Raw genomic sequence first — 27,987 nt, 5'->3', positions numbered from 1 at the left:
ATCTATGTTTTTAATAGTCCTGAAAAGTGAATTCTTTTCTCCTGTGTTTGTGGGCTCAGGTGCAGTGTGCTCACAGCAATCTAGGTCCTCATCAAAACTAGTAAATGAAGCCACAGGACAACAACCTTGTGGCTGAATAGACTAGGCCACAACTTTTATATATTACAGATGTAAGCAGGCATTGGCTGCTCATTGATTATTCCAGCTGGGTTGACCATGGTTTTAAGGGCATCGAGGGTGCCCCCCCCACCACAGACTACAAAGCCAATGCCTTATCCACCAACAATTAAAGTTGTGACAATTGCTATGAGGCAAGCAAAACTTCCAGACAGGCCCAATTCGTCTGCAGGAAAATTCCTCCCTGGTCCTAAATATGGCAACTGAGTAGTACTATAGCAAAGTCTTTAGTAAGGACTGGCTGCTTATCAGCCACTAAATTCAGGGAAGGAGGGTGGGGAATCCAGATGTTCAGAACAGCCGCCGTCCCATTAGATGGGTGGCTAATGGACCTGAGTGAAGCCTAAGCACCCCAGGTCTGCCAGCCAAGCTGCCCCCCCTCACCCTGCCTACCCACAATTGGTCAATTTAAATGGGCAGGCTCCCATGGGTCACTGAGCTGCAACCATCTCAATGGGATAACCAGTGAGTGTTCTTTCTTAGCAGGCTGCACCTATTATTATTTTCCCTTTTCTACCACCCTAAAGGTTACATCCGCAGTATACATTTAAAGCATTCTCAAACCACTTTAACAGTCACTGTTTCCTGCAAGGAATCCTGGGAAGTGTTGTTTGTTAATGGTGCTGGGAATTAAAGCTCTGTGAGGGGTCATCTAAACAAGTTTTGGCATACTTAACAAACCATAGTTCCCAAGCAACAAAGCCCAATTCTCCTTTGCATGTGGTGAGACCTTAGAATTCTGCTAAAATCTCTTTCCCTGAATCCTTTGAGACCTACTGCTCTATTTACTCAATATGGTGGCTTTGTGAAAAAGGACAGGGTTTATGGACCTTTAATTTTCTCTTCAACACAACTACTAAAGGTGCAACAACAAGCACTGTCCTCTTTTTTGTTGAATAGCTTGAAAAACAATGAGCCATTCCTTTAGAAATCCTAAATTTTATATACTTTTTGAACAGATAAAATGCTATCAATACCATATACAATGGTACCTCAGGTTACAGACGCTTCAGGTTACAGACTCCACTAACCCAGAAATAGTGCTTCAGGTTAAGAACGTTGCTTCAGGATGAGAACAGAAATCATGCTCTGGCGGCACGGCGGCAGCAGGAGGCCCCATTAGCTAAAGTGGTGCTTCAGGTTAAGAACAGTTTCAGGTTAAGAACGGACCTCTGGAACGAATTAAGTACTTAACCTGAGGTACCACTGTAATTGTCTCCAATATAGCCTGGAATATAAATGATTTTGATGGAGGGTTGCCACCCAAAACTCACAAAGCATATTTACATAAGGAGGGCAGTTTGATCCATATTTCTCTATCAAGCTACTTGAATACAGTGGTACCTCGAGTTAAGAACTTAATTAATTCTGGAGGTCTGTTCTTAACCTGAAACTGTTCTTAACCTGAGGTACTACTTTAGCTAATGGGGCCTCCTGCTGCCACTGTGCTGCCGCCGCACGATTTATGTTCTCATCCTGAAGCAAGGTTATTAACTCAAGGTACTATTTCTAGGTTTGCAGAGTCTGTAACCTGAAGCATCTGTAACCTGAGGTACCACTGTACTTCTTATCCCTAGCAAGTGGCTGGCTCTGCAACCATATCATCCTTGCTGTTACTGTTTCTTTCTCATGAAAGATTAAAAACAAGAGCCAGACGACCTCAAAGAATACACAAACTCTTTGGATAGTCAGAGCTGATTCACACAATCCATTCAGGAGGCTAACACTTAATTGGATGTGAAGACAATCTGGAACGCTTATTTCATCTTCTGCAAGGAGGAGGAAGATATAGACAGATTACAGTAAGAATTCACTTTCTGGATAACAGAGCCATCAAGCATCATCATTAACGTAGAACGTTAATTTTAAACCTTAATAAGTTACAAGTGCTATATAAACTGAGAGTTAGCTAGCCTTTTTTATTTCACATTATAGAATAACCAAGTACATACTGCAGTTCAAAATACTTAGGCTACATAAACTCACCCTAATCTTAAACCTGCTCACTTGGAAACAAATCACCAATTTCGACAGGACTTGAAATTCAGGGTATGTTTAGATTTTCAGCCAAGTCCAGTATGTTAACAACCAGATAATCAGCTACATTTATATCCAAGCAATGCTTTTACTAACCAAGCACAACAAGCCAAACCAAAACTGCAATACACAGCAAAAGCAGCTAGTTGCACAATGTCTCTTTGCCAATAAAATACGCACGGGGGCATTGTGGCTCTCCTTGCTAATTGATATTTCTGAGGGCAGAACTGCAAGAACTGAGAGCCTCTGACTCGTTTATTCAAAGCCCAGCTGCAACTTTGTGAAAAGAGGCTGAGAAGGTCATGATTTCCACTGAAGAGTTGGTGGGTGCTTAACCTTTCAACGTCCCACCACCTTACTCTTCCAACTTCTCCTTTTTATTAGCTATTTTCCCCATGCCCATGTTCTAGACCTGCGATTGTGGTGGAAATACAGAATCGGGGCCCTACTGGGCAGGCGCTGAAAAAGAACAGCAGGTTCTCTTCCAGCCCCCTCCTCCCATCCACTGCTTCTCTACTGGGAATCATGCTTTCCATGCCAGGTTGCAAAAGCAACACCAGAGCTTTGATTTCACACAGTGGAGGTAGACATGGGGTTCCAATCCTAAGCCTATGAAAGCTAACAAAGTGCAATTATTTTAAAATACCACATGACCTTTCACCGTTTGTGGCATTTAACTACAAAGGAGTGCACATCTGTGGTACCAGTAAGATTCTTCCTTTAGCCGTTGTGGGGGTGGAGGGTACACACAGACACAAACACGGAATAAAATGTGAGAAACTCAACAAGTGTGGAAAAGAAAAGCTCTTCATCAACTCAATAGCAAGTGCTGAAAAGGGGTGTTGTGTGCAGTGGATTCATCCACAACTAGACAGTGTTTTGTATGTTCATTTTGTCCCGTCCCCCCAAAATGCTATGTATTCCTTAACAAATTAATACCCCACGAACGAGTTCTTTTTTTTACCACAGCAATCAGAGAAGTTCTGCTTCTTGCACCATTTTAACTGCATAGCTAATTTTAAATAAATATATAGGATATATAATACATCACCCTCTCTCTCTCTCTCTCTCTCTCTCTCTCTCTCTCTCTCTCTCTCTGAGTTTGCGCATTGTATCATCACGTTTAAAAAATATCATGATTTGGATATCCTTGAATGACCCCCCCCCCAAAGGATGACTAAATAAATATTGAAAATTCTTCTACCTACAGGAGGTTTTGCATTTTACTTTGATGGTGCTGAAGATGAGTCTTTTATTCAGCACATCAACAATTACTATTTCACTATAATTATTTTAAAAACAATTATACCGATAAATTTCAGTACACTAGGCAATTTTTAAATGTCTGCTGAATAAAGAGTTCAGCAACTCACAATTCAACTTAGAATTGATATAGGGATAACATCCAACAAGGAAAGTATTGAATTTTGTACGAATGCCAGCCTCAAGATTGATTCTGTTGTACAGGGTGCCCCCCCCACTTTATAAAAGCTCTCCTGATACATCCACAGGTTTCCTATTATATGCAGAAATGCAAGCATGAGCTAGACAGATGTGTTCAACGTTATCTTAATGTATTCCGGCCACTTGCCTTTTTGTCTTCTTGTGAGGGGGATGTGTTGCATTTTTAAAAGTAACCTTACTTCTGACTTACCTTTTCTCAGCCAATTCGCCCCTCCCCCATTTTTTGTTGCGGTCCCAAAAAATAGGGGTCGTCTTATACATGGGGGCATGTTATACATGGAAAAATACAGTAAGCACCTAGAATTGGACCTTGAACCAGTTCAGCTGTTTGAGAATAGAAGTCATATACAACTAGCCTGCTGCTGCTATCAACACTCTGCCTACTGCATTATCATAGCTGTCAACTTTCAGATTTGAAAATAAGGGATCAGCAGCCTCACCTATCCCGGGGACAGTCTATGGGATATCTAACAATCCGGGATAGCAGCGGGAAACGGTGCTGGAATAAGGGAATTTCCTGCAAAAAAGGGAAGGTTGACAGCTATGTGCATTATTCACAACTTGCGGGTAGTCCTATGTAAAGTGCATGCATAGTCCATTCTAGATATTGCCAGAGAACGGATAACCATATCCAGACCAAAATGGCCAGAATTGAAGCACCAACTGAAGCCAGGTATATGCACTCCTAGCCATTGACATCACCAGGGCCTCAACTGTCTATTTCTATGAACATCAAATCTACAAACCTGTACAGTGGTACCTCAGGTTACATATGCTTCAGGTTACATACGCTTCAGGTTACAGACTCCACTAACCCAGAAATAATGCTTCAGGTTAAGAACTTTGCTTCAGGATGAGAACAGAAATTGTGCTCCGGCGGCGCAGCGGCAGCAGGAGGCCCCATTGGTTAAAGTGGTGCTTCAGGTTAAGAACAGTTTCGGGTTAAGAACGGACCTCCAGAACGAATTAAGTACTTAACCCGAGGTGCCACTGTACCTTCCAAGAGAGTAATCCCACCCAGAACCACTGCCAAATTCCAGACTTGGGAACCACCCAACCACAAAACCTCCATCTCACCAAGATTCTTCTTCAATTTATTGGTCCAGCCCATTCCAACCTCCAGGCTCCGATTCAGGACCTTCACTACCTTTCCCAATGTAGACACAACAGAGAAAACAAGCAGGGTACCATCAGCATACTGATGGCACTTTACTCCAAATCTCCAAATGACTGCTCCCAGCAGTTTCTTATAGATATTAAAGATCATGGGCAACAAGACAGATTCCTAAGGAACCTCACAGGATCACTCATACAGGGCCAAGTGGAAGTCACCCAATGCTACTTTCTTAAACCCTGCTCAGAGAATGGAATGAAACCACCACAAAACATTATTCCCAACTTCTAAATCCTGAAGGCAGTCCAGGAGGATACCATGGTATCAAATAAGCTTGAGAGTTCTAGAATAATATTTCTCCTGACAAAGTTCATTGACCAGGGTGAGCAAGGCAGTTTTAGTCCCCAAAGATTGAAATAGGTCTTGATCAAGCATGCCTGAAGTTGTTCTGGTACCACCTTCTTCAGCACCTTGCCTAGGAAGGGGATACTAGACCCATAGTTATCATGGAGGCAATGTGGAGTCAGGGGCGAAGGAAGGAGAACCAGCACCCGGTGTGGGGCGGGGGGCAAACCACTTGGTGGCGCATGCCTGTGAGCCGTATGTATGGTGCATGTGTGGCACCACTATGTAGGACACATGCACGTGCTCTACGTACAACGCATGTGTGCGTGTTGTACGAAGGGCGCATATGCAGCACCATATGTAGCGCCGTCACGCATGCGTCACCTGGCAGTTTGCCAATGGAGCCGCTCAAGCAGCGTACGGAGAGCAGTGGAGGGTGCAATGGCAGCCCAGGGACAGCGGGGTGAGCCCCCCATGGGTTGCTTTGTCATCCCCCTCATATATGGCACCCAGGGTGGACCACCGCCCCCCACCACCCCCTTCCTCTGCCACTGTGTGGAGTTGGCTTCAGCATGCATGTTGAAGTCCCAACTACTGCTACTATGAAGAGGTTATCTGAAGCCACTCGCACACCCATGGAGACTGTTGGGCAGTGGGGTAGGTGGTACACCAACAGCATCCCTATTCTGCCTATTCAGGCCCAACACAAATAACAGACCACTGAATTCAATGACAGGATGAATCGGCTTCCTGGTGAGCACAGTGGAAATCTAATGGATGAAAGTAACATCCAATCTGGGCTGGTGCTGTACTGGGTACCATGGGAGGCAAGCTTGCCCACCAAGCTCCTCTCCATGACACATACCAGGTCAGCCTTCATCTCATAATTGAATCACGGAGCACAGATGTTTTATTCAGGCCAACCTGGCATTCATCAACAGCACAACCAGACTAGGGAATGGACTGATGTGATCACCCGAATTCAGAGAGCTGGGAAGTGGCTGAAAAGGGCTTACAGTGGCTATCAGCCCTTTTACAAGATATTATCTACCACTCCTCCAGCACCATCTCTCCCCTTGCCAGTAATCACTCGGTGCTTCAGACCCCACCCCCTAAAAAGTATAAACATTTCCTGCCTCCAAAAGAGCAGAATAAAAATGCAGGGTGAATATGTCTACACTTCATTTGTCAAGTTCTGTGTACATGAAAAAGATATTCCAATTACACCCATATTTCTAAGCATACAAGCTGACTGTGTTATCTCAAGCTTAGTAGTAATCAGTGAGGACTGGTATAAAAAAGAGTCTCTGACTTCTATATTAGATCCATACCTTGGATACAGTAATAATGTGTATGTACCTTCAATGGAGGAATCGCGTCATTTATAGTTTTGCTGCCTTCCCTGACTGCACGTGTTTCATGAGCTACACATGAGAACTTCAAAATAAAATAAATGCATTATGATTTGAAGCTACTTTGGGTCTCTCTTGCCATATCATCGAGCATTTAGTAGCAGCCTGGTTTTCAAACATGGTCTCAGCTGACTGTGAGGCTTCTTTCAACAGAACAGGGAGGGAAGCAATTTTCAGTGATTCCGCCTCCCCACTAAATTCGGGGGGTGGGTGGGTGGGAGAGGAGAGGAGAGGAGAGGAGAGAGAGAAATCACTGAAAATTGTTTCCTTCCCTGTTCCACTGATGGAAGCCTTACCATCAGTTGAGTGACCCCCACTGTACACAACCCTCGGCATGTAATTCCTGCAATCTAAAACCATAAGCCACAATCTCTGGATATCACCAAGACTGAGGTCTGTGAAAACTACAAGATGAAGTCCAGCTTCAAATACTAACAATAGCATTGTGAGAGTTTAAGTTAAAATTGGCATTTAGTTCACTGCCTATACCAGAACATATGGGGGCTCTTTCATTACTGCCAAGAGGCCTATTGTTCAGTCTAATTATTCCAGCTGGGAATGAAAACCAGGATGCTTAGATGCAAAGGGTGGCGGAGAGGGGGAGCCTTCTTTTTCTTGCCAAGAACACAGGCCACATAATATAGAATTACTTAAACTTGCCACCCTACATCTTACTCAAGCCTTAATCTAATTGCTTTGGAAAGAGATACATATAAATAGCCTAATAATGTGAGATAATTAGAGTAAGTCTCAAGAAATGCGGGATAGATCCCGCTCCAGGACAGATACCTAAAACCAATCTCACTTGAAGTGCCATAATATAGAGGGAACCAATCTTTATTCTCTCTCTCTCTCTCACACACACACACACACACACTTCACACTTATGCTAGGATGGAAGCCGCCAAAAGGCACACCAGGCTATGTTCACAAGTATTGTAGTCTCCCTCTTGACATATGTGCTGCATTAGCACTTGCTTTATGAAGAACAACATTGCGGCCATTTGCTGCTCCAGCTGTTCATACCATTTTCTTCTATGGTTATAGCAGTTTTTCTCCCAGTAAGTCGGAAGCTTGAAAGCTGAGATGTTCAGAATAAGAAACAAGTTAGGTAAAATTTAACAGAGCTGGTGACTTTTTGAACAACAGGTCTGGTGGCAAGATTTTCACAAAAAGTTGTATTACAATCCTTTTCTTTTCAGGCCAGTGCTTCAGGATGTGCTTTCTGCAAGCATCTCATGAGTTGATCCCCAAAGCCTTGGGTCTTATAATGCCTTATAGTGACCCATATTGTTTCATCTTTCCCAGTATTATCTGCTAAGTGAAGCTTTATCTTCGTTTCTGCATGAATAGTCTTAAGAAAAGGGTTCCAAACATGAGATGGCAAGGAAGCCACACTGCCACAAGAAAATGATACATTTCAAAGCCTAATATTATGAGTTAAATTCACTGAAATCCAAGACACAGAAATATGTCCAAACTGATACCCAAACCGGATTTGCTCATATGTTCAGGAGGCTGCCACCTCCGTGAATCTTCCTGAGAGATAACTGAACATATCATATACATAGATGTGCAACTCAAAAGCCATTTACATAAAACCATAAGGGAAACAGTTTTTACAAACTGGCTGGCTCTCGTTATTTCTGCAGTATACTTTCCTTCACACATTGAAAACCATGCAAATACTGTTATTCAACCCATGCAAACACTGTTATTCAACGAAAAATTGGTAAAAACTCGCATAGTATACAAGTCGATATTGTAGCCTTATATAAGCTTAATATAAAGATGTTAGAATTTCTGTGAAACATTACACGCATATTTCTGTCTGTGGAATTCCCCATCACCACCAGCAGTAGTCAGAAGTGCAAAATTAGGTCATCGTCTTAAAGAGAAATAATCACGATGAATTTTAGCATCTGATAAAAAAAAAATCTTATTTACATACTGCAAAAAACCTTTGCAGCAGAATATTCATCAGCAGTAGGCCGTTCAACTAATCATGATTCCCAAGCCACTCAATTTAAATAAGCAGTGGTATTCATCAGTTTCCCTGCACATTAAGAAAATCAGGCTGTCCAGAATAGTGTGAAAAAATTCACTGCCCCCAAGGTGGTTCAAATCCTACCTAACACCTCTGGGGCAACAGATGTAGCTGGCAGATGCTTTGTTATGCTAATGAAAAATTCCACAGGAATCAAATCCACCAACAAATGGTCAGTCCAACAAACTTTTTTAAAAGAAAAGTCTATCTTTTAAATCTATCTGAACCATCTTCACCTTGGAGAGAAAGAGTTCAACTAAGTTTGATTCAGAGTATGCCTATTGAAATTAATGGACTTTACTTTGTCATGTTAATTTATTTTAGTGGGTCCACCCTAAATAAAACTTGGTTGAATAATAGACAAGGAAACCAGAAGGTGAATTCATGATAAAATGTAGGATAGCTAATGGCAAAACTGCATTACCCTGGAAAACATGTTTGACAAGGTTCATCAACATGAAGGTGAAGGGGGGATTTCTAGCGGAAAAATAGCAAGTAAGAAGAGGAATGTCAAATTCCTCCCATGGTCATCAGTTTTCCCTCCAAATATTCCTCTAGGCAATTTTTCCTTTGTCAAACTTAGTCCCAATCAGATGGGGATTTTCCTCAAGGGAACTCTAGTTGCATCAGATCAGACAAGTTTTGGAAGTTGTGCAAGAATATTCTGTTTTAAAATGTCATGATTTCTATCACCGAATACCATTATAACCATACACACAAAGGCACAGACCTTTATATAACTTAAAGCACAATGTGGCAAGACAAAACCAACCTGATGTCAACAGGGAAGAAAATGCGCTAAAATGCAAGAACAGTCCTTAGTTTTCACTTCTGATAAGTTCTCCTCTTACTTACTTACAAAACACTTCAAAAAAATTTAATGTCCAAACACACAATTTTGTCAATCACCTGCCTTTTTATTCAAGACACGGTAATGATGAAGCAGAATACGCAGCAGTTTCAAGTAACTGTTTAGCTCTGTAGCAAGATTTTGTTTCAGAAAGCCAAAAATATATTCCCATCATTGTAACTCTATTTTGACAATAGTGCTTTATGTAAGCTCCTAGAGTTTGCTATTTAAACTATCTCTGTCTTTATAAACACATTGTTATTTTGCATGTTGTTAACACACACACTCTCTTCCCTTTTCTAGTATTAAACACAGCTCTATGTGCTTAGAACATCCAGGAAGCATTGGTTCCTCCAACAGGATTCTGCCAGTGTTTGATGATTTATATACATCTAGTGTTAGATTATTTGTATACATTATCTCCTTCCATAACCATCTTGGAAGTTTACGAGGCAATAAACACAAATGCAATGACAACTTACTAGCACACTATTTATATTCTCAGGTGCATGTGCCAAATACAGATAGCCAAAGCAATTATTAACCTCTAGAGTAAGCCAGTCACAAACATGAATGAGATGCACTCAACCAGGAAATAACTTTAATAAAATTTTGGATCTCAGCTGTTTCACATACTGAATCTTTAACTATTTGGCTTGTTTCCAGAACTTGCAAAGATTAACATACTTCCTTCATGTTCAGAAGCATAAGTAATGCATACTTATAAAAAGAAGAAGCAAAAGCAGTATATATAACCAGTTTTATCTGTCCATTTCACTCAAGGTCAGTGGCACAGAATATATGTCCTTATAGATCCTAACCCCTATAGTCATCATCATCCTTTCAATTAACGAGAGGGGGATATTTACATCAAGAGTCCTCAGACAGTGCAATCATTACGCTTGCTCTGAAGCTCCACTTACTTCAGTGGGAGCATCTCTAAAATAAGTAAGCACAGAATTGGAACTTTAGGGTCACTTCAATAATCACAAAGTGATAAATCATGTTCACTACCAAACATATATTTGTCACAGAGATGCAGCCAATCCCAGTATTCTGTCTGTGTAAATACATGCACTGAAAACACTCATCACATGCCAAAGTTAACAGTTTCATGTTTCATGTTTATATGAAAAATGTACTGAATTTCAGCACCAGAGGTAAAAAGGAATGCAAACTGTGGTCTCTTCCAGTGCACCAAGGACTCAGAGGTAGCTGGTTCACTTAACCCACTCACAACTTACAATAAGAAATACAGTTTAAAGCAACAGCCCTTAATATCAGATTGCTTTTTTGTTCTTACACAATTATTGTTAATAAAAAAATAATAATAATTAAGTAAAACCAAACTAGCATGTTCAGGTATACTAGAAAATGTCCAACAAAGAGAAAAAAAGATAGAATTTAGGACTTTTGAGAAGTTAGCATATTTTAAGTAGCTTTCAATGAAGAAGAAAAACCTAGCTTACTTTAGATAACTATAGCTATCATTAATAGGTTGCTGAGACCATCAATGAGGTATAACATCCCTTATACAGATGATATTATTATTATTATTATTATTATTATTATTATTATTATTATTATTATTATTAAAGTTAGAAGGAGGCATTAGGAGGGCTACAAGGGCACTGAGAATGCATTATCTCAGAAAAAGGGTGTTAAAGTAGGAAAAAGTTTGCAAGATCCTGTATATATTATTAGATTGATCACCAATTCTGATACAAAAGGATTACTGCCATATTGCATGGTTCAACATAGGCTGGCTTGAGATTGTAACTCAGCCTCTTCAGCCCAACCAAGACAAACACTAAGAGGAGTCTCCACCTCCTCTAGCAACCACCTGCAACTTCCTAGGGAAGCCAAGTTCACAATGGGTACCACATACATACACCACTTGCCAATGGGTTCACACCACTATGCCATTCTGTATGATTCACCTCTTATGCTCCACCGTAAACTGTTCAAGATTCCTAGAAAGCATATGCAGAGCTAGAAATGAGCCTAAGGATCAGGTATGCACTGTCAGCACCTTAATTAGCAGTAAGATGCATTCCTCTCAAATGCTGCCAAAACCAAGGCTTGCTAATCAGTAAACAAAGCTTGTACTTCCAAAGAATGATTTGTGAGTGTACATATGCATGCATACATATATTTTTTTTAAAAAGTAAACTTACTGTTCTGGGGATTGGTGGAGAAAGAGATCCATTAGACATATATGGATCATTATTCATATTTGGCATCATGATATACCCAGAATAACCAGAGTAAGAAGGTCCTTTACTATATAAGCCACCATCATTGTGTTTCCCTGTAAAAAGCAAGAGTTATTGATTTAGCCCCACCACTTAATTTTCCAATGTGTCTCTATATAAGATGACACTCATTCTTCCAGCAGTCCTACATTTTTTTGGGAAGGTGGGCGGGGTTGCATTCTGCTCAAGGTTTGCATCTTTAAGTTCCTAGACCTGGTAAAAGGACTGCACTAAAGTATACCTTAGACCACCACATTTTAATGGGTTCTGTTATATCTGAAGATATGAAACTTCCAGGCAGGAGGAAGCTCAGCCCACTAAGCATCACAGATATTAAAACTTTGAATACGTCCATTTACAACCACATCTTAGAACAGGTTAATCTTTAGAGGAAAGTGCCCTGCATGTTCTGTTCTCCAGTTAAGAACTAGGACATTATAACTAGTTTTTTGGTGGGGTTTTTTTCTTTTTTCTTTTTAAGGCTTCCTTCTGGTAGTCTATACCAGCAGCAGGAAAAAGTTTGTTCTGACCGTGCCAATTAGAAGCAATTAATAAGGAAGAGAGTTCGGCCTTCTGTACAACAACACTTGCTGCTAATGGTGAGCCTATTCAACACAGGGGGTTCCATTTCTAATCTGCTTAATATGTAATTTAAATAATAATGGCTATTTTGCTATCAAATGAAATGCTGAATTTTACAGACTCCATGTTACAAGTCTTATTGACAGAGTTGCCCCCAACCCTTCACTACCATTCCCTGGTGACAAAAAAACCAACCAAACAAAACACATTTCTATATTGAGAATTTAACTGAAACTGATACGTATTTGCAGTAAGAATCATGCTGATCTAATCAGCTTCACTGGAAAAAAACAAAACCCTCATCTAACCTAGTGGCTTGGGGGGCATCCAAAATATTTGGTTAATTAGCAGATAACCACTGTGCTGCTTGAATTATGCTTCCTACATTGTGTTATAGAACAAGTGAGTACTTGCCAGAATAACTCCTTCTAAACTTTTTTTAAAAGACTGAAAGAGAAGTCAGCAAATACAATTACCTATAGCTGCCGGTGGGAGAGAAGCACATACGTGCTTCAGTAAATAAATATCCGTACCATAGGAATTGATCAAAATGTTTTGTACACAGGACTGATTTGTGGAAAATGGCACAACACAAAAAGTGACTCACATGGAAAAACCATAAGATTAACATTAGTTGGGGCCAGGCTTTATGTGACTTTACTTAGTCGCTTGCCTTTTGAGTATAAACTTTTTTTATTTATATTTGAATGGCAATGTGGGTGCTTCCGGTTCAGACCCCCACAATTGGGTTGGGGGCATGCAGCCCACTATGATCCAGGTCAGGCTGCCTGCAATTGCAACTTGCATCTAAAAAATCTGCTAGTGAAGCCAAAGGGTGCTTCCAGCCCCTATGCAAATTGCAGGCACCAGGGACCCCAAACTCATAGTGGGTGGCAAAAACTTAAGCCCACTACCCCCAAACACACACACATGTCCCAGACTCACAGACCAGACTCACTCACACACATGCAGGCAATTTTTGAAACAGAATGCTTGCATGCAGATTGGCCTCAATAACCAACATCCAGATCTACTGTTACTTGATGTGAGGGTGCAAGGCATTTATTTAAGGACTGCAGAGAAGGATTGCACTTTTTGCAATGGCAGCAATTGCAGGAAGGAGTTGTGAAGTTGTGGGTGGGGCTAAAAGTACAACCCACAGACAATACAAAAATGCCCTGCATGCAAGCAAAGCATGAATAGGGGCAAAATAGCAGCAACATCTATAACTTGTGTAAAGAAAGATCTGTCTTACCTTCTTCAGGGTGTTCTCTGCCTTTCTCGTGGTAAGACTCCTGAGACTGGCCTTGCCTGGACACCTGGACAAAAACATATATCACATGCCATTATTACATTTCCATCCATTTTTACCTTATTTTGTTCCTTATATCTTCTCTTAATAAAAATGTATGATAATGTCCAAATCCCACATAAACACTTCTATGTCTCCCCCTCTCTCTATCCACAGGATAGTGTGCTTTAAAACAAAATGTTTTATGTTTTTGTTTAATTTGCACCACTTTGCTAGTATTTAGTTTTATAGTGATGCAATAATAGCTTCCACTATCCTTAATTTGCACAAACCTCATTTTAGTGAAAAATATATTGTGGGGCGTCTCTGAACTATCCTTGGTTTATATATATATATATATATATATATATATATATATATATATATGAATAAATCCCTATTTTGTTTCAGTGTTGGTAAGTTGCCCAACAGTTTATGCAAATCCTTTAAAGAGTTTATGACTAATGCTCTGACCTTGCTGATTTTAACCCGAGAAATTTCATGGCTACTCTTAAGGCCTAATGCTATTATATCATCCTGTGATTCATACAAACCTGCCTTTTCCTGTGCCATGAAAACTGATTTAGGGAAGAAAGCACTCACACTGCATTTCATACTCATGGAAAATAATGAATTACAATTTTTTTTTGGGGGGAGGGGTGTATGCACTCACAATCATTATCATTAAATTCATCAGCTGCCCTTCACCAGCAGGTCCCAAGGCAGATTACAACAATTTCAAATCCAGTATTAAAAGCAGTTGAAATTGGAGTCATAGGAACAGAGTGGGACCTGAAAACACATGTCTCAGGTGCTGAGGCCAGGGCAGAGGTGCATTCACTGAAAGCTATATAGTGAAGGTGCCAGACACACCTCTGTGCTGAGCGAACTCCAGAACTTAGGGGGTGCCACAGATAATGCCCTCTTCTAGACCACCACTTCCCTGAACTTTTTAGGGCAGCAGAACTACCAGGAGGAGGCCCCCCATATATTACCAACCAAGAGCATCTTAAATTGAACCTGAAAGCAAATGGGTAAACCAATGCAGCTGTTTTAGAACAGAGGTTATAGGAGTTCTAACAGCAACCCAGCATTTTGAACCAGTTGGAAGTTTTTGATAAGTCTTCCAGAGCAGCCCTACATAGAGCACATTGCAACAGCCCAATGTGGAAAGTTAATGTGAGAATACCATGGCCAAGTCACCTCTGCCCAATAAGGAATATATAGTTAATGATTGAAAATAACACACACCAGTACACATTAAGTAACTAAATACATTTCAAAGACCTCAACTCCATTTGAATCAATGCAAGCTCCTACAAATTTAAAAGGCAATCCAGAAACATTGAAATTCAAACTAAACCTTTAATGCACAACCCAACATTGAAGGTTTGCAGGTCATTTCTCAGTGTGCTGGAAGAAAGTCGTTCCTTGGAAACAAGTTCTGTTGACTTCCATGCACCTTACTCTGAAGGATTCAGAAAACAAAACCCTTCACTGTAAGTGGTATTGATCATTAGTGAAATTTAGTTGACTTAAGTGTACTTGGGACCATTTCCCCAAGTGTTAGTAGTAGGGTGCAGCACCTTGGCTAGGTTCCTAAGGTACCACTATAGCAAAATAACACCAGAAGCAATGATGGAAAGGAGCTCTTTCAGTTTGCAAGCCCCAGTTAAGCCCCAGTTAAGCCACAGATGCTACAAAAATAAAGTTTCTTTAAAAAAAATGATGGACCAGCCATTAACTATGTCATCTGGGCAGATCACAAAAACAATAACCATCTGATAAAATACTAAGAGCAATAAAAATTTCCACAAGCATCCTAACATCATTCTTAAAAAGAAGACCCAGTAAGAAATAATTTAGAATTGCTGTGAAGAAGGGAAAATAGTATTTGCCTGGTGCTGAAAATACTTTAATGCAGGCACCAAGAAAGCCTGAGAAGACATTCCATAGTTAGGGTACCAGCACAGAAAAGGCCCTCTCCATCCTCTGATGAATAACTTAAAATTATATGCAGGTATGATAGGGTGGAGTCAATCTTTTAGGTAACCTGCCCCCCCCCCAAACCATTTACTTAAATTGCTCAAAATCTCTGATTCTTCTGTCTTTTCACAGCAAGCAAACTTCTGATCTAGGCATGAGTCAGTTCAGCCTGCAGATATTTCTTTTGGCAACAAATATACATAGGTCTGTCTACTTAAGGCTCCTCACTGGTTTTCTGCAGCACAGCCCTAAAACCTGTGGTTTGCCTTTAGAAAAAAGTCTGAACTTTGTTGTGACGTACTGTTCCCAAAAATCTCTCACTGAAAAATGTACAGGAAGTTAACTTTCTAGTGTTTTTCTTGCTCTGCACATACTACATTCATTTATCTCTGCAGAGTTAAGAAGCTGCCACCTAACCACCCACGTGTCTCCTATTTGCTCCTATTTGCTACTGTAGTGCACCACAGCGAGGCAGGCCACCAAGAGTAACCATGGTAATGTAAGGAATACGGCACCCAACTCAGGTTTTAATCTCAGACCCACGATAGCCATCCGCAAACGCACAAGGAACAAAACCAAAGGAGGCCAGTTTAGCCATACTTGCACCCCAATAAATACATGCCTCTCCACCACTCAAAATATGGGTTTAAACTAGGGGAAAAGTAACAGGAAAATTAAAGAGTAGCTTCACAACAATACAACAGCTCCTCTTCAGCTGCTCTGCCTGCCCCCACCCCCAATTCCAAGGCGGGGGGAACTGCAGCAAGCGGAGCTTTCAACTCCACTCCCTCCTCCGCCGCGCCAAGCGCTACTCATTCATGGGGAACTGTGGAGTATCGGTTTTCAAAGCGCCGTGGTCAAAACAGTATCCCACTTGGCGGCTTACAGTTTCCCGTTTTCCACGCTGCGCGCACACACGCCCTTTCCTTAGCTAGCCTGAAAGAAAGAAAGATCCTTCTACACTTGGAAAAAACAACAGCCCCCAAAATCTCTGAAAAGGAGCGGTAGTCTTGAGTTTGCCAGAAACCTACTCTGCCACCCCCCAACCCAACCCCCCCCCCCATCCTTTCCTCTAGCCCCAGAATAGCAAAGCCACCCACTCGAACGCATTCCAGCGACTTTATCAAGCTCAGGCTGATTTACTCCTTGATTTACCGCTTGAGATAAGAGGGCAAAAGGATCAAGACGAAGCCTCCCCCCACAACCCACCCCGAAGCCCACCCAAAGAGTGAAACCGGATTGTTCCCCGTGCACAACTTTTATTATGCTGCCGCTGCTACTTGACCGTCGCCCTTCCAGGAAAGTTTGCTCTATTCCGCCAGCTGTTGTGCGCCTCCCCCTTGCCCTTCGCACAGACCCCCAACCGTTTGTGCCCATCTTTCCCCCTCTCTCTCTCCATACCTACCTCATGCCCATTGCTGTTTGGGATCGTCTCCGACTCGTTCACCAGCGACGACTTGATGTCGGCCAAGTCGCCCTCTTCCTCCGGGTGGCTGATCTCGGCGAAGATCTTCTCCTTCTGGGGGTCGCCTTCGTCTTTGAACGGGATCATCTCGTCGGTAGCACAAAGCTCCGGGTCCCCGCCGCCGCCGCCTCCTCCGGCTCCCGAGAGCTGAGGCATAGTGGCTGCTCCTGAGAGGCTGCTCCACCCCGGGAATCCAGGGAGAGGAAGGAAAGGGAAGAAGGGAGGGCAGGGAGAGAGGGAAAGGAGGAGGAGGAGGAGGAGGAGAACAGAAGGAACGAGGGAAGTTAAAAGTCTTCGGCGATCACTTTCCCCGGCTCTCGAGCCGCGCAGCCCACGCGCCTCGCCGCCTAAGCCCAGCTCCCTCCTCGCCCGCCCCTCTCCATGCCATCCAGACCCAAACACCTGGGGGAGGGGAGAAGAGGAAAGGGCTCGAGCGCGGCCGGGCCCGGCTGCCTTTCAAAGAGGCGTCCCCCCTCCGCTCCCGGTTTCTGTTGTGTCTGCAGCCAAGAGGACAGGAAAGTCTGGGCAAGACCGCGTCCCTTCCCGGAGAGTCGTTTATCTCCTCTGGCCTCCCCCCCTCCCCTCTTCGGATAAACAAGAAGAGAGAAGACCTCTGTGGGCTTCTCGTTGACCCCGGGGTTATTCCTGCGCCACGTTCTTGGATATAAATCAACACAACTGTCCGGGTTTTGTCTTCTTCAAAAAGTAACAGCACTATTTGGGTGTTTGGGAGCTGTGAAAGGGAGGTGGGTGGGTGCTTGGCTGCAGTGGCGTAGCGTGGGTTGTCAGCACCCGGGGCAAGGCAAGTAATTTGCGCCCCCTAACCCTAACTCCCAGCTGTTGCGCCCGGTGCGGCCGGCCCCCCCCTGCACCCCCCACGCTACGCCACTGCTTGGCTGGCTTAAAAGAGGCTCTCCCACCCCCACCCCCCTTTTCTCTGGTAACTTGGAGATGGGGAAGAAAACGCCGGAGAGACACCTCCGCTTGGGGTGGGAGAGGTGGAAGGAGGGAGAGGCGCGCGCGCACACACACACACGAACACGCACCAGGACGACTCTGCCTTTGTCCCTTGGCTACGGAAGAGGGTCCCCCCCCCACCTTCTCGCCCCTCTTTCTCTGTTTTGCTGCTCGCTGTCCTCGCCTCTCTCTTGAAGAAGAAGAAGAAGTGGTGCCGGAAAAATCCCTCGAGTGGAGAAGTTCTTGCGTGACAGGAAAGGGGTGGGAGTGTCTCCTCGAATGAAACTTTTAAAGTCAGCTCCCTCAGGAAGATGGAAACGCCGAGAGCTCCTCCAGGCCCCCCCGCTTCTCAAACGGAGTGTGCGGGTCGGGGTGCCGAAGTCGGAGGGGGAGAAGGGCGATTCCTCTCCGTCGACTTCTCCGTCCAGGTGTCGCAGCTTCCCCGCCGCGGCCCAATTAGCGCGGCCAAGAAATCCAGCCAGGTGCGCGCACGCAAACGCGCGCTCTCTCTCTCCCTCTCCCGCGCGGGAGAGGTGAGCGGGTTTTTTCTCGCTTGAGGCGCTTGCTGGGCTCCTCTCGCGACTCGGACACGTGTTCCCGCGGTCGTGCGAATGCGTGGGGACGACGCACCGGCGGCCAGCTCTGGAGCCGCTCAGCTAGGATGAGCTGGCTGACGCGGGGCCGTGTGAAGTGGGAAGCCAGTTGTGTCTCTCCCTCTCTCTGGCTCCCTCTGTAATGTAACTTTAACATCCCCTCCACCCACTTCTTCTCCACCTCCTCTCTGTGTCTCTCCCCCTCTCACCCGCCCTGTTGAAAGGGTGGGGGCGGGAGGAAAGAAGATGAAAGAGAAGCCGCCGCTTTGATTGACAGCGCATTGATAGACGCTCTTGAGAGAGGGAGAGGAAAAAGGAAATGTATCCATACAGAGAAGGAGGGGAGGAAAAACAACCTAAACCCAGCTTAGAAAGCACGGGAGTGGGATGGGAGCTCTCTCCTTATTAGATGCACCCGAAGCCATCCCAGCAATCCAAGTTTAAAACAATTTCAGCCATCCACTTCCACGCAAGGGAAAGGTGCCTGCGTGAGAATAAAGCAAAGGTGTAGCTGAAAAAGGAAGGGAAGAGGTAGCAATGCGCGCATGTGGCTCCCCCTCCCCTCGACCAAGAAAGGCTCCCTTATCTCTTTCCTAATTGTTTGCTCTTTAATCACTTTAACTCTGATAACTGCCCTCTTCCCCAATTCTCCTGGCGTCGCTTATTATTCTTATTTATTATTATCTGAGATGGGCTGAGTTTAAAAAGACAGAAAAAAGAGATGAGGGCGGAAAGGGAATTGCTATTCCAAGGGGTGGAGGTTTCTAATTCACTCTCCCCCCTCCCCAAGGAAGCCTCTCCAGAGAGGGCAAATAATAGTTATCTGAACATCTTCAGACAAATCTGGAACAAGGATGTTTTTCTAGGGCTGCTTTGTTAAGACTTCCCCCTTTTTGGAGAGGAGGGGGAAGCTTATACATACACAATTGTTTTGTGGCTGAAAAGGGGGAGCTTGTTTGTGTGGGTGTGTTTTTTGCTTGTTTATTTACAGTTTTAGACACAGACACACACACACAGTCGCTAAAATCGGTAATGCGGGAAGAGAGAGAGAAAGGGATCCAAAATGAACAAAGCTACATAGTTTCCCGGTTCTCAGGACGGAATAGTAATGAGTTCTAGCATCTTGAATTAGGAAGAAAAAATGGAAAGGAGGACGCTTACAACCACCCATTCACCTACCATTTTAAGGTTGCTGTCTTGAGTGCATTAAATTTATTGACAAGTAAGTTCAATTAAACTGAATGGTACTTACTTTCAAGTACACAAGCATAGGTTATGGCTGTATTAAAAACACACACACGTTATGGGCACAGTACATATAACTAAAACCATCCTTACCAGTAACAATGTGTAGTTACTAGTATGATAAAGTGAAATAAAGAGCATGCTATTATGTTTTTAAATCAGTGATGTGCAAAAGGAAAATTCAAACTCTTAGCGTAATGCTTTGCATGTTTTACGTGGAAGCAACTGCCGTTAAGTTAGACAGGTCTTCCCAATAACTATGCTCTTCGCATCCTTTCTGTCTTGTGCGAGAATTACTGTTGTTTTTAAGTCGCCCCAAAACCACACGAGAAAGGTGCATTAGGAATATCATAGCCCATGAGTACAGTCCTATCCGTCATCCGTTCCCCAAGAACGTTTTCAACTCCTTCTAAGACAGCGGGGTATGTGTGCAAGGATAAACGGCTCCTGGTGACGAGACTGCTTCAAAAATTGAGGTGGAACAAGCAAATGTGGCATATTTTCGTGACACTACTTCCTTCCTGCAACTTGTAATCAAAAACCCCCTGAAGTACAAAATCCCCTAGAAAAGTACGAGGGGAAGGAGGGAGAGAAACGAGACCCTACGGTGCTAGCTAGAAGCAAGTGTATTACATAGAAAAATGAGGCAGCTCCTCTTTCTCATAAAAAACATGGGTGTTGCTTGGATTCTAAGATCCCAGGTCTGCAATCCTATTTCTATCCACTGAACACAATGGGTCTTGCTCCCGAGTAAACATGTAGGGATTCCGAGGCATGACCCTACGCCTGTTTACTCAAAAGTAAGCCCCATCGGGGCACAATGGGGCACATAGTGTTGCATAGGACATGCGGAAGAGAACCCCACTCTGTTCAAAAGGGGCTTTATTCTCAAATTCCTAAAGGACTATAGTTGGAATCGGTTCTATTCAGATCAGTGGGATAGGGCAAGTTTCCATTGAAATGTGTGGGGCTTACCTTTACGTAAAGGTGTGCTTGGCAGAGTTGTGTTACAAAACTACACGCCCTCTCTCTGCTGAGGCGGCTGCTTGGGACCTGGAGGAAGTTGAAGGGGTGATTTGTGAAGTTTTGATCTTGTTCCTCCTAATTCGAATCCTATTTCCTCCTGCATGTTAATTGTTGTGACTGCCACACTCATTTGCAGAATCCCTCCCTTTGCCCTCGAGATCATTGTAGCTACCTAATGGGGACTGCTTAAGTAGATTTGGGAGTGGGGGGGGGGAGAGAGAAGATGGAGAGGAGGAGGGCTGAGAATCAGTGCGTCAAGGGAAGGATCCATTTGATGTATTTTAGCACAGAGATCTTCTGCTTCGGAAAACCAACCAAGCCCCTTTCGATAAGCTTAAGGATTTTCTTTAACAGGCATGTGTGATTTTAATGTTTTGCTGTTTATATCTCCATTTACGTGGGATCCCCTTTAAAAAGGCAGAGAGGGGTTTGCCTTTTTTAAATAAACCGTATATATATTAGTAGGGAACCTTGAAATAAATTATATTTTTAACAGCCTTTTTTAATAAAAAAAGAAGAGAAACCTTTCTCATAACTAACAGCAAATATAATACCCTCGCAAAGGCATTGTTTTGAAAAGAACTCTATTAGCTGTCATAACGATTAGGCATTTGGGTCTCCAATTAGCATGTGTCTAATCGATTGTTATTGCCATTAAAAAAAAATCGAGGAAGGGTGCTGAAATCCTTTCCACTTCCAACGAGATTTGTGTCAATTTCGGTGCTGTTTACCGTTCCTGGACCCTGGAGGAGGGTGGCGGGGGAGGAGAGGAGCTTTCTCCAGGGAGTACTGTTCACACGGAGGTTTAGTATTAATCTGATCCCTCTAATAAAACAATTAGGGAAGGATTTGTGCCTCTTTCTGAAATTTGCCCTAAATCTATTATTCCCCCTCCTCCCTTCTCTATCAGCCTGCATCCCCATCGGCTGGTAAACACGCTTTCCCTCCTAGCACCGCCACACTCTTTGCAAAAGACATGCTCTTGATGCTAATTTCTTAAAAAATAAAATTGAGTTACTGGAGGGGGGGGGGAGTAGAGGCATGTTGTGCGCAGTTCCGCCGGGTTGCAGCGATGCCCTTCTTCTGCGTAGCCAGAGGGGCTAAAATCGGAACAGCAGCAGCGCTGCCTTGCGCCAAATTGGTCTCCTGCAAAATAAACTGTGTGTTTAATTAAAGGGAAAGGCGCGGTTGTTTTGTTTTGTTTTAATTGAAGCAAAAAAGGATCCCCTCTTGCCTTTCATGTGGGCTGGAGGTTTTCCCAATCCCAGTTTTTTTGTTCGGAGGGAGCCTTTTAAAGAGGAAGAGGGGGAAGCTGGGATGGCGGGGGCTAGAAACTTAATGATTTATGACAAGGGGATAAACTCAGGAAAACCTCAACTCCAACGCCAGATTTGACTGGAGACAACGCAAGGCTGTCAAGGAGAATCTTCTGGAGTTCATAGGTTGGTTGGAGGGCTAGAGATTCCTCGTGGTACAGAAGTGGGTGGAGGTGAAAGAAAAAAGAAAAGACTGCGAGGTTAGGAAAGCGGGAGAGTTACGAGAAATGGAAAGGGGGCGATCAAGCACCCGTGTGCTGAACTGCATACAGACTTGCTTAGAAGTAAGTAACTCTTACTTGGGAGGTTACTTTGGCGTGAGCAGGAGCTACCTCCGATTAAGCCCGTATAGGGCCTATTCGTAAGACTGCCACCCTAATGCCCACACGTCAGACATCACTGAACTCTTCTGATTAAGTGTCTATAGGATCGGGCTGCGCATAGCGCCCAGAAGGCTCGACGTTCCTGGGCATCTCCAGAGAAAAAGCTCGAAAGGAAGCCTATTTCCTTGGAATAGGGTCCTGTTTCACTGAGATTTCTCCCCTTCCAGGTTCAGCACTCCTAGGATCGCTACTTTAGGTGATAATCCAATACAGCACACTATCTTATTTGGGATTTAGTCAACATCCAAATAAAAATGCATAGGGTCGGGCTGAGCCGGATTTACAATGCAATTCTCTGCTGTAAGCTTTACTGGGTTCAGGAGGAATGACTCCTTGGTTGAGACTGCGATCCTACACACCGCGCCTTAACTCATAAGCAGGTCCAATTGCATTGAGGCGTGCATAGGATGAACTCAGTGGGCCTCACCTCCGAGTAAGCGCACATAGGATGCTCGATTGGACGCATTAAAGAGAGAGACAGAGGTAGAGAGTTCTTGACTTATGGTCTGTCTGAGATGTTAAAAACTGGGTGAGGGAAAAGAAACCATGTTAGGAGACCTAACTGGAATGGGGAAAGCACGTTCTGGTAGCAAGCTACTACTGTCCAAACTAGAGACAGCATTGGTCGTGCATTGCCAGGACCAGATTTAGGTGTGATGAGGCCCTAAACTACTGAAGGTAATGGGGCCCATTATATCGTAGGCAGGGCCCATTACTTACATCATAGGAGCCTACACAACCCAAACACTGTTGATGTATGTAGGTTTTATTTTATTTGTTTTTTATCTTATATTTTGGAAATGTGCATCCAGCTGTTTTTTTCCTTTAATTTTTTTGGGGGCCCCCAAGAGAGTGGGGCCCTAAGCTATAGCTTGTTTACCTTATACGTAAATCCGGCACTGTGCATTGCAGATGTTTTTGGACACCAACTCCCATCCCCACTGGCCATACTTACTGCCTGGGGCAGGTGGAAGTCGTCGGGAGGCGAGCACCACCACGTTGGCTACGTCTGATGCTTGGGCATCAAAGCAGGAACACAATGGGTTTTTCAGCAGTTTCGCTCTCTCTCGAAGGAACAAGGCAAACTCGCGGCGTTGTTGCTAATTCCACTCCCTTCGCCTCCCGCTAAACATACCCTTCATCATGACTCGCATCCAAAGCTCTCAGGCCACGTCTACCTAAGTAATTATTAACCACTTAATAGGTTTAGGACTCTCATGGGCGCGAGAGGGTTAAATAAGGGACAAAACCAGGGGAGGGCTAGTTGAAAGGTGTCGATTTGAAACCCTTGTCAGAAAGTGAAACTTCGGAAGTCGGGGGGGACTCTGCAGGGCCAAAAATGTTGGGTGGGGGTCAGATTCTCTAATCGATAAACGAGCCGAATAAACCGCGTCAGACTGCATAGATGGGAAGATGCGTGACGGAGCAACGGGGATGAATCGAACTTGGGAGTTGAATGTCATTGAGTGGAAGGGATGTGATTTCCAAGCGTCACAGACAGACAATCAGGATATGACTACGGCGGATGTAAGGCAATAATCATCTGCAAACTCGCATCATCAAAGAGAAAAGTTGCATGCAGACAGCACGGATGCCAGCCATACAAGAGGAGAAGCAAAGCGAGAAAGGACCTAGCGCAGGCTCAGGAGCGAAGTTTCTGAACTGAGAGATGCAGGGGCTCCACGTTGTCTGGGAGCCCCGGCTTTTCAGATCTGTGGAGAGCGCCGAGCGCGAAGCTACGCAGCGCACATCCAGATAAGAACGCCCCTTCTCTTATTCCTGAACCGAGGAATCGTTGCAAACAGGTTTTCCTGGGCCGACCGCGCTTGAAGCGCTGTTGTGTGGATTGCACACAGAAAAGTACTGCGCTGTTGTTGTTGTTTTGAAACCTCTTTCTATCTAAATACCCTCGTCTGGTCTACTCGGCAGTAAGTCCCATTAACTCTCTAGTAAGCAAACGTATACTCCCACTCCCTCTCTCGTCTTCCAATGGAGTTTACTCCTGCGAAGGGCGCGCAGAAGGTTGCACCAACCACGACCAGATACTGCCTTAACAAAAAGAAATAAACCGGGATGGAAAGTGGAAGGAATAATGTGTGTGTGTGTATGTGTAGGATGGAAAGGGACATTTGCTTCCTGGCAAGAGAGCGACGACGGCTGCCTTAAAAAGCGAGCATCTTTATAAATTAATCTTTTTGTTGAGCTGCGGGGGAAGAGGAAAGTGTAGCAATTCAGTGGAAAAAGCGAAGCAGGGAATCGCAGGGGAATGCGTAAGGCGCAGCGCAGTAGTTGCGTGAGAAAAGACCACCTCGGCGAGGCTGCCCTTATATAGGCAGAGGGCGGGGTTAGCGGGGCCCGCGGGGGCGGGGCGGCGGCTTCCTTTGATGTCCCGCCGGCTGCCTCTTTCATCCTCTTGTTCTTCCCCTTTCTGGCCTCTTTGTGTGACTAAATTTGGCAAGAACATGGAGCCGCGCCAGGTTTTCCACGTGTGCTTAGAGCTCCCAGCTGAGCAGGCGAGGGTTCTCTTCCGGGTAAGGAGACAGAAAGAAAGATCAAAGAGTTTCGGGAGTTGGATCTGAAATGTGAATTGAAAATAATAAAAAGGAAAGGGGGGGGGGAGAAAAAGAAGATCAGCTAACCCTGGAAGCATTCCAGCCCCCTCAACAGACTGACTGGAGGGAACACATGGTGTAAAAATAAAAGCAATCAGCGGAAACTAGTTAGATTCCCCTCCCCGCGCCTCCTTTTCCAGATTTCTGTTTGGCAATTTGGCAATTATTTTGGGAGAAGAAAAATGGCTTGTTCTCAATTTGCACTCCGTGCAGCTCGATGTCTTCCACTGTCAATATTATTTCAGCAACAAATATATGCCTCGCACGTCTCTCCTCCAGCTGAAACAATCAGAACAAAGGTGCTGATGAAAGGTTTTATTATTATTATCCCTCCCCCCCCCTTATGACTCACTGCAAAAACCTTAATCATAACAGTGCTACACTGAGGAGAGAGTGGGAGAGAGAGCTGCCTCCCAGATTAATCCCTAATTAGGGAGCCTCCTTTCAGACACAGTAAGCTCTGGCAGATCTGCAGCGATTGGGGGTGGGGGAGTCAGAGAATACCACTGAGTGACAGCCCCTTTAAAAACAGAGCAATTTTGCCAGGGCAAATATATTTAGAACCAAATGCGTGTAATGTTGCTGATTATAATAGGCTCTTCAGATGCAGCCGTTTCCTATGGAATTAGCCTTAGCTATGGTATTGCTAACATAGCAACTCCATCGTATTAGAGCCATTGCAAGAATTTGTATTTCTGAACCGTAAACTAAAATGGTTTTCAAAAATTGTAACTATATCCCCCCCTCCCCTGTCAGTGATCTGAGTGATTCCACTGGATAAACTGAACACCCTTGCAGAGGCTGATGTAAACCAGAGATTTTGACCCCGAGTCAGCTGCGGAACATCTGGAGTAATAATGAGGTGGCGGTCCTACACTTACTTGGGAGTAAGCATATTTGCAATCAGTGGGACTTTATTACGGAATAAATCTGCATAGGATCAAACTTCTCAGAAGTCAGTGCCTCTAATTATGTGCAGAGTGATGTTTCCCTATTCCCTGTGAGGATGTAATCCAAAGCAGTCTGCACAAATTAGTTGTATCAAAGACACTGCATTGTTGTAAATGAATTCAATATACTCCCAGACTCAGGCTAGGTGTGCTAAGAGTTTTGCCCAAATAACAAATTATTTGTAAGTGTTATAGGAGGGAGGGAGCTCCTTTTACTAAACGAAACATCCTCAAAATGGCTTTCAGCTAAATATAGTAGCTGAATAGCTACTATAAGCTGTTATAACTCACCACTAGAAATACTGGGGTATAAAGACTATGCTGTAATTTTTTGTAAGCCACAATGAAAATTTGTTTGAAGGGTAGAATTCCCTGTAATAATTAAAATAATTCATGAAGGTGGGTAATTAAAATCATGAAAGGCAAATGGAATAGAACAGCGACTTCTCTGCACAAACCTATGCATGTCTACTTGGAAATGAGACACATTGATTTCAGCTAAACTGAATCTTGCTTCCAGGGAAGCATGGATAGGCTGCATTCATTTGTCCACTTACCAGGTAGATAGCCAAGACCTATTGAATACAGTGGTACTTACATCCAAGTAAATATGGGTAAGATTGCAGTACATGACTGCAGGCCTCTGCAATGGAGTAAGCACAGCACATGATTCTCCTGTAAACTTGTCACTTAAGGAACTTGTTGAGTAGAACATCAGCCTACTGATATTGCACACATTTCATTGGAACTAATTTTCACCAGGTTCAATGGGAATTACTCCCAAGTAAGTATGCAGAGGATTGTAACCTAAATTGCCCTTGCCATTGTTTTGAATCCTATGTACAATGGGAAAAACAGGTGATTATTTACTTCTGAGTAAACATTAATAGGGGTTTAGGATCCCAATTTGTATTGAGTCCTGTTCACATAATTGTTCACTTTATTTTTAGCCTAGGCTGCATTGTGTAATAGTAGCCTGATAATCTGAATGGCACATTGTAAACACAAACCACAAATCTGTCTGCAACTATCTGAGTGTCTTTACAGGTTTTGGGAAGAAGAGATTTCAGGTGCAGCAGAAGAGGGGAAGATTAATTACTGGCATGTGTTCCGTATATTCAAAGCAGTGTATTTCAAGAGCATTTATGGTGTGTTAATTTTATAAATAAATAAATAAATAAATAAATAAATAAATAAATAAATAACAGAATAACCAGAAGTATAGATATTCTGGAGGAATAGCTAATCAGAGGTATAAAAGAGGTGTGCAGCTCCTTCCCCTCCAGTCCCCAAACATCACTTCAGTACATTTGTAGATGTATGCAAAATCTTCCATTGTGCTATTGGCAAACTATTCACATGAGTCATTTACTAAGTGCAGTGTGTATTCTGGGCTATGTGGTGGCCCCAGCAAATCTCAAAGGAGATTAGTGATAAGATACGAATAGACTTCTTGTTTGGATGTCTTTCCTGTCAAGTGTATATTTTTCTTGCTTTTTGGGATGTGTTGTGCTTCATGTGTGATAGACTGGCTAGCAACAGATAGATGAGAAGGAAAGGAAAGCCACTACCAGGGTTGGCCCAGTATGTTTTGGCACCTGAAGCAAACCACAAAATGGTGCACACACATACCTGCCTGGGAAGAAGTGGGGAGTGAAGAGTTACATCAGGAACAAGGGAGTGAAAATCTGCATCCGGAACAATAGACAGAATTAAATCAACCTTACCTGATGGTTGAAGTGGGAAACAAAGGTCGTCAAGGGTGGGTGGGTGGGGAAGGGTCCCATGCTGAATTAGGATGGTCAGGTGCAGAGTCCAGGAGACCCCAGAGGGCCCTCGCCATTTCCTCTCTGGGTGCGGAAGGAGAGAAACAGTGCCTC

The 27,987-nt window shown here is 43.7% G+C and overlaps 1 protein-coding gene and 1 long non-coding RNA gene across 6 annotated transcripts in view; one reads left to right on the top strand and one right to left on the bottom strand.

Annotated features, from left to right (window-relative positions):
• The window catches only part of LEF1 (lymphoid enhancer binding factor 1), a 98,300-nt gene extending 79,610 nt beyond the window's left edge, over positions 1-18,690 (bottom strand). For 2 of the 5 annotated variants that reach the window (XM_081877054.1, XM_081877058.1), the window contains exons 1-4: positions 18,072-18,690; positions 16,966-17,200; positions 13,539-13,602; positions 11,624-11,757 (exon numbers count right to left, since the gene is read on the bottom strand). In XM_081877054.1, coding sequence (XP_081733180.1) covers positions 11,624-11,757; positions 13,539-13,602; positions 16,966-17,181 — 414 coding nt within the window. In that variant the 5' untranslated portion in view covers positions 17,182-17,200; positions 18,072-18,690. Of the gene's footprint in view, positions 1-11,623; positions 11,758-13,538; positions 13,603-16,965; positions 17,201-17,427; positions 17,602-18,071 lie in introns of those variants that run through there. The other 3 variants (XM_081877055.1, XM_081877057.1, XM_081877056.1) reach the window with 3 other exon arrangements.
• LOC309350414 overlaps positions 1-27,987 on the top strand; it is a 691,638-nt gene that overhangs the window by 186,949 nt on the left and 476,702 nt on the right. The gene's annotated exons all lie outside the window — the stretch shown is intronic.

This window comes from Podarcis erhardii (genome assembly GCF_964252035.2).
Source record: "Podarcis erhardii genome assembly, chromosome: 9".
Taxonomy (NCBI): Eukaryota; Metazoa; Chordata; class Lepidosauria; order Squamata; family Lacertidae; genus Podarcis; species Podarcis erhardii.
This window is presented reverse-complemented; position numbering and strand designations above follow the sequence as displayed.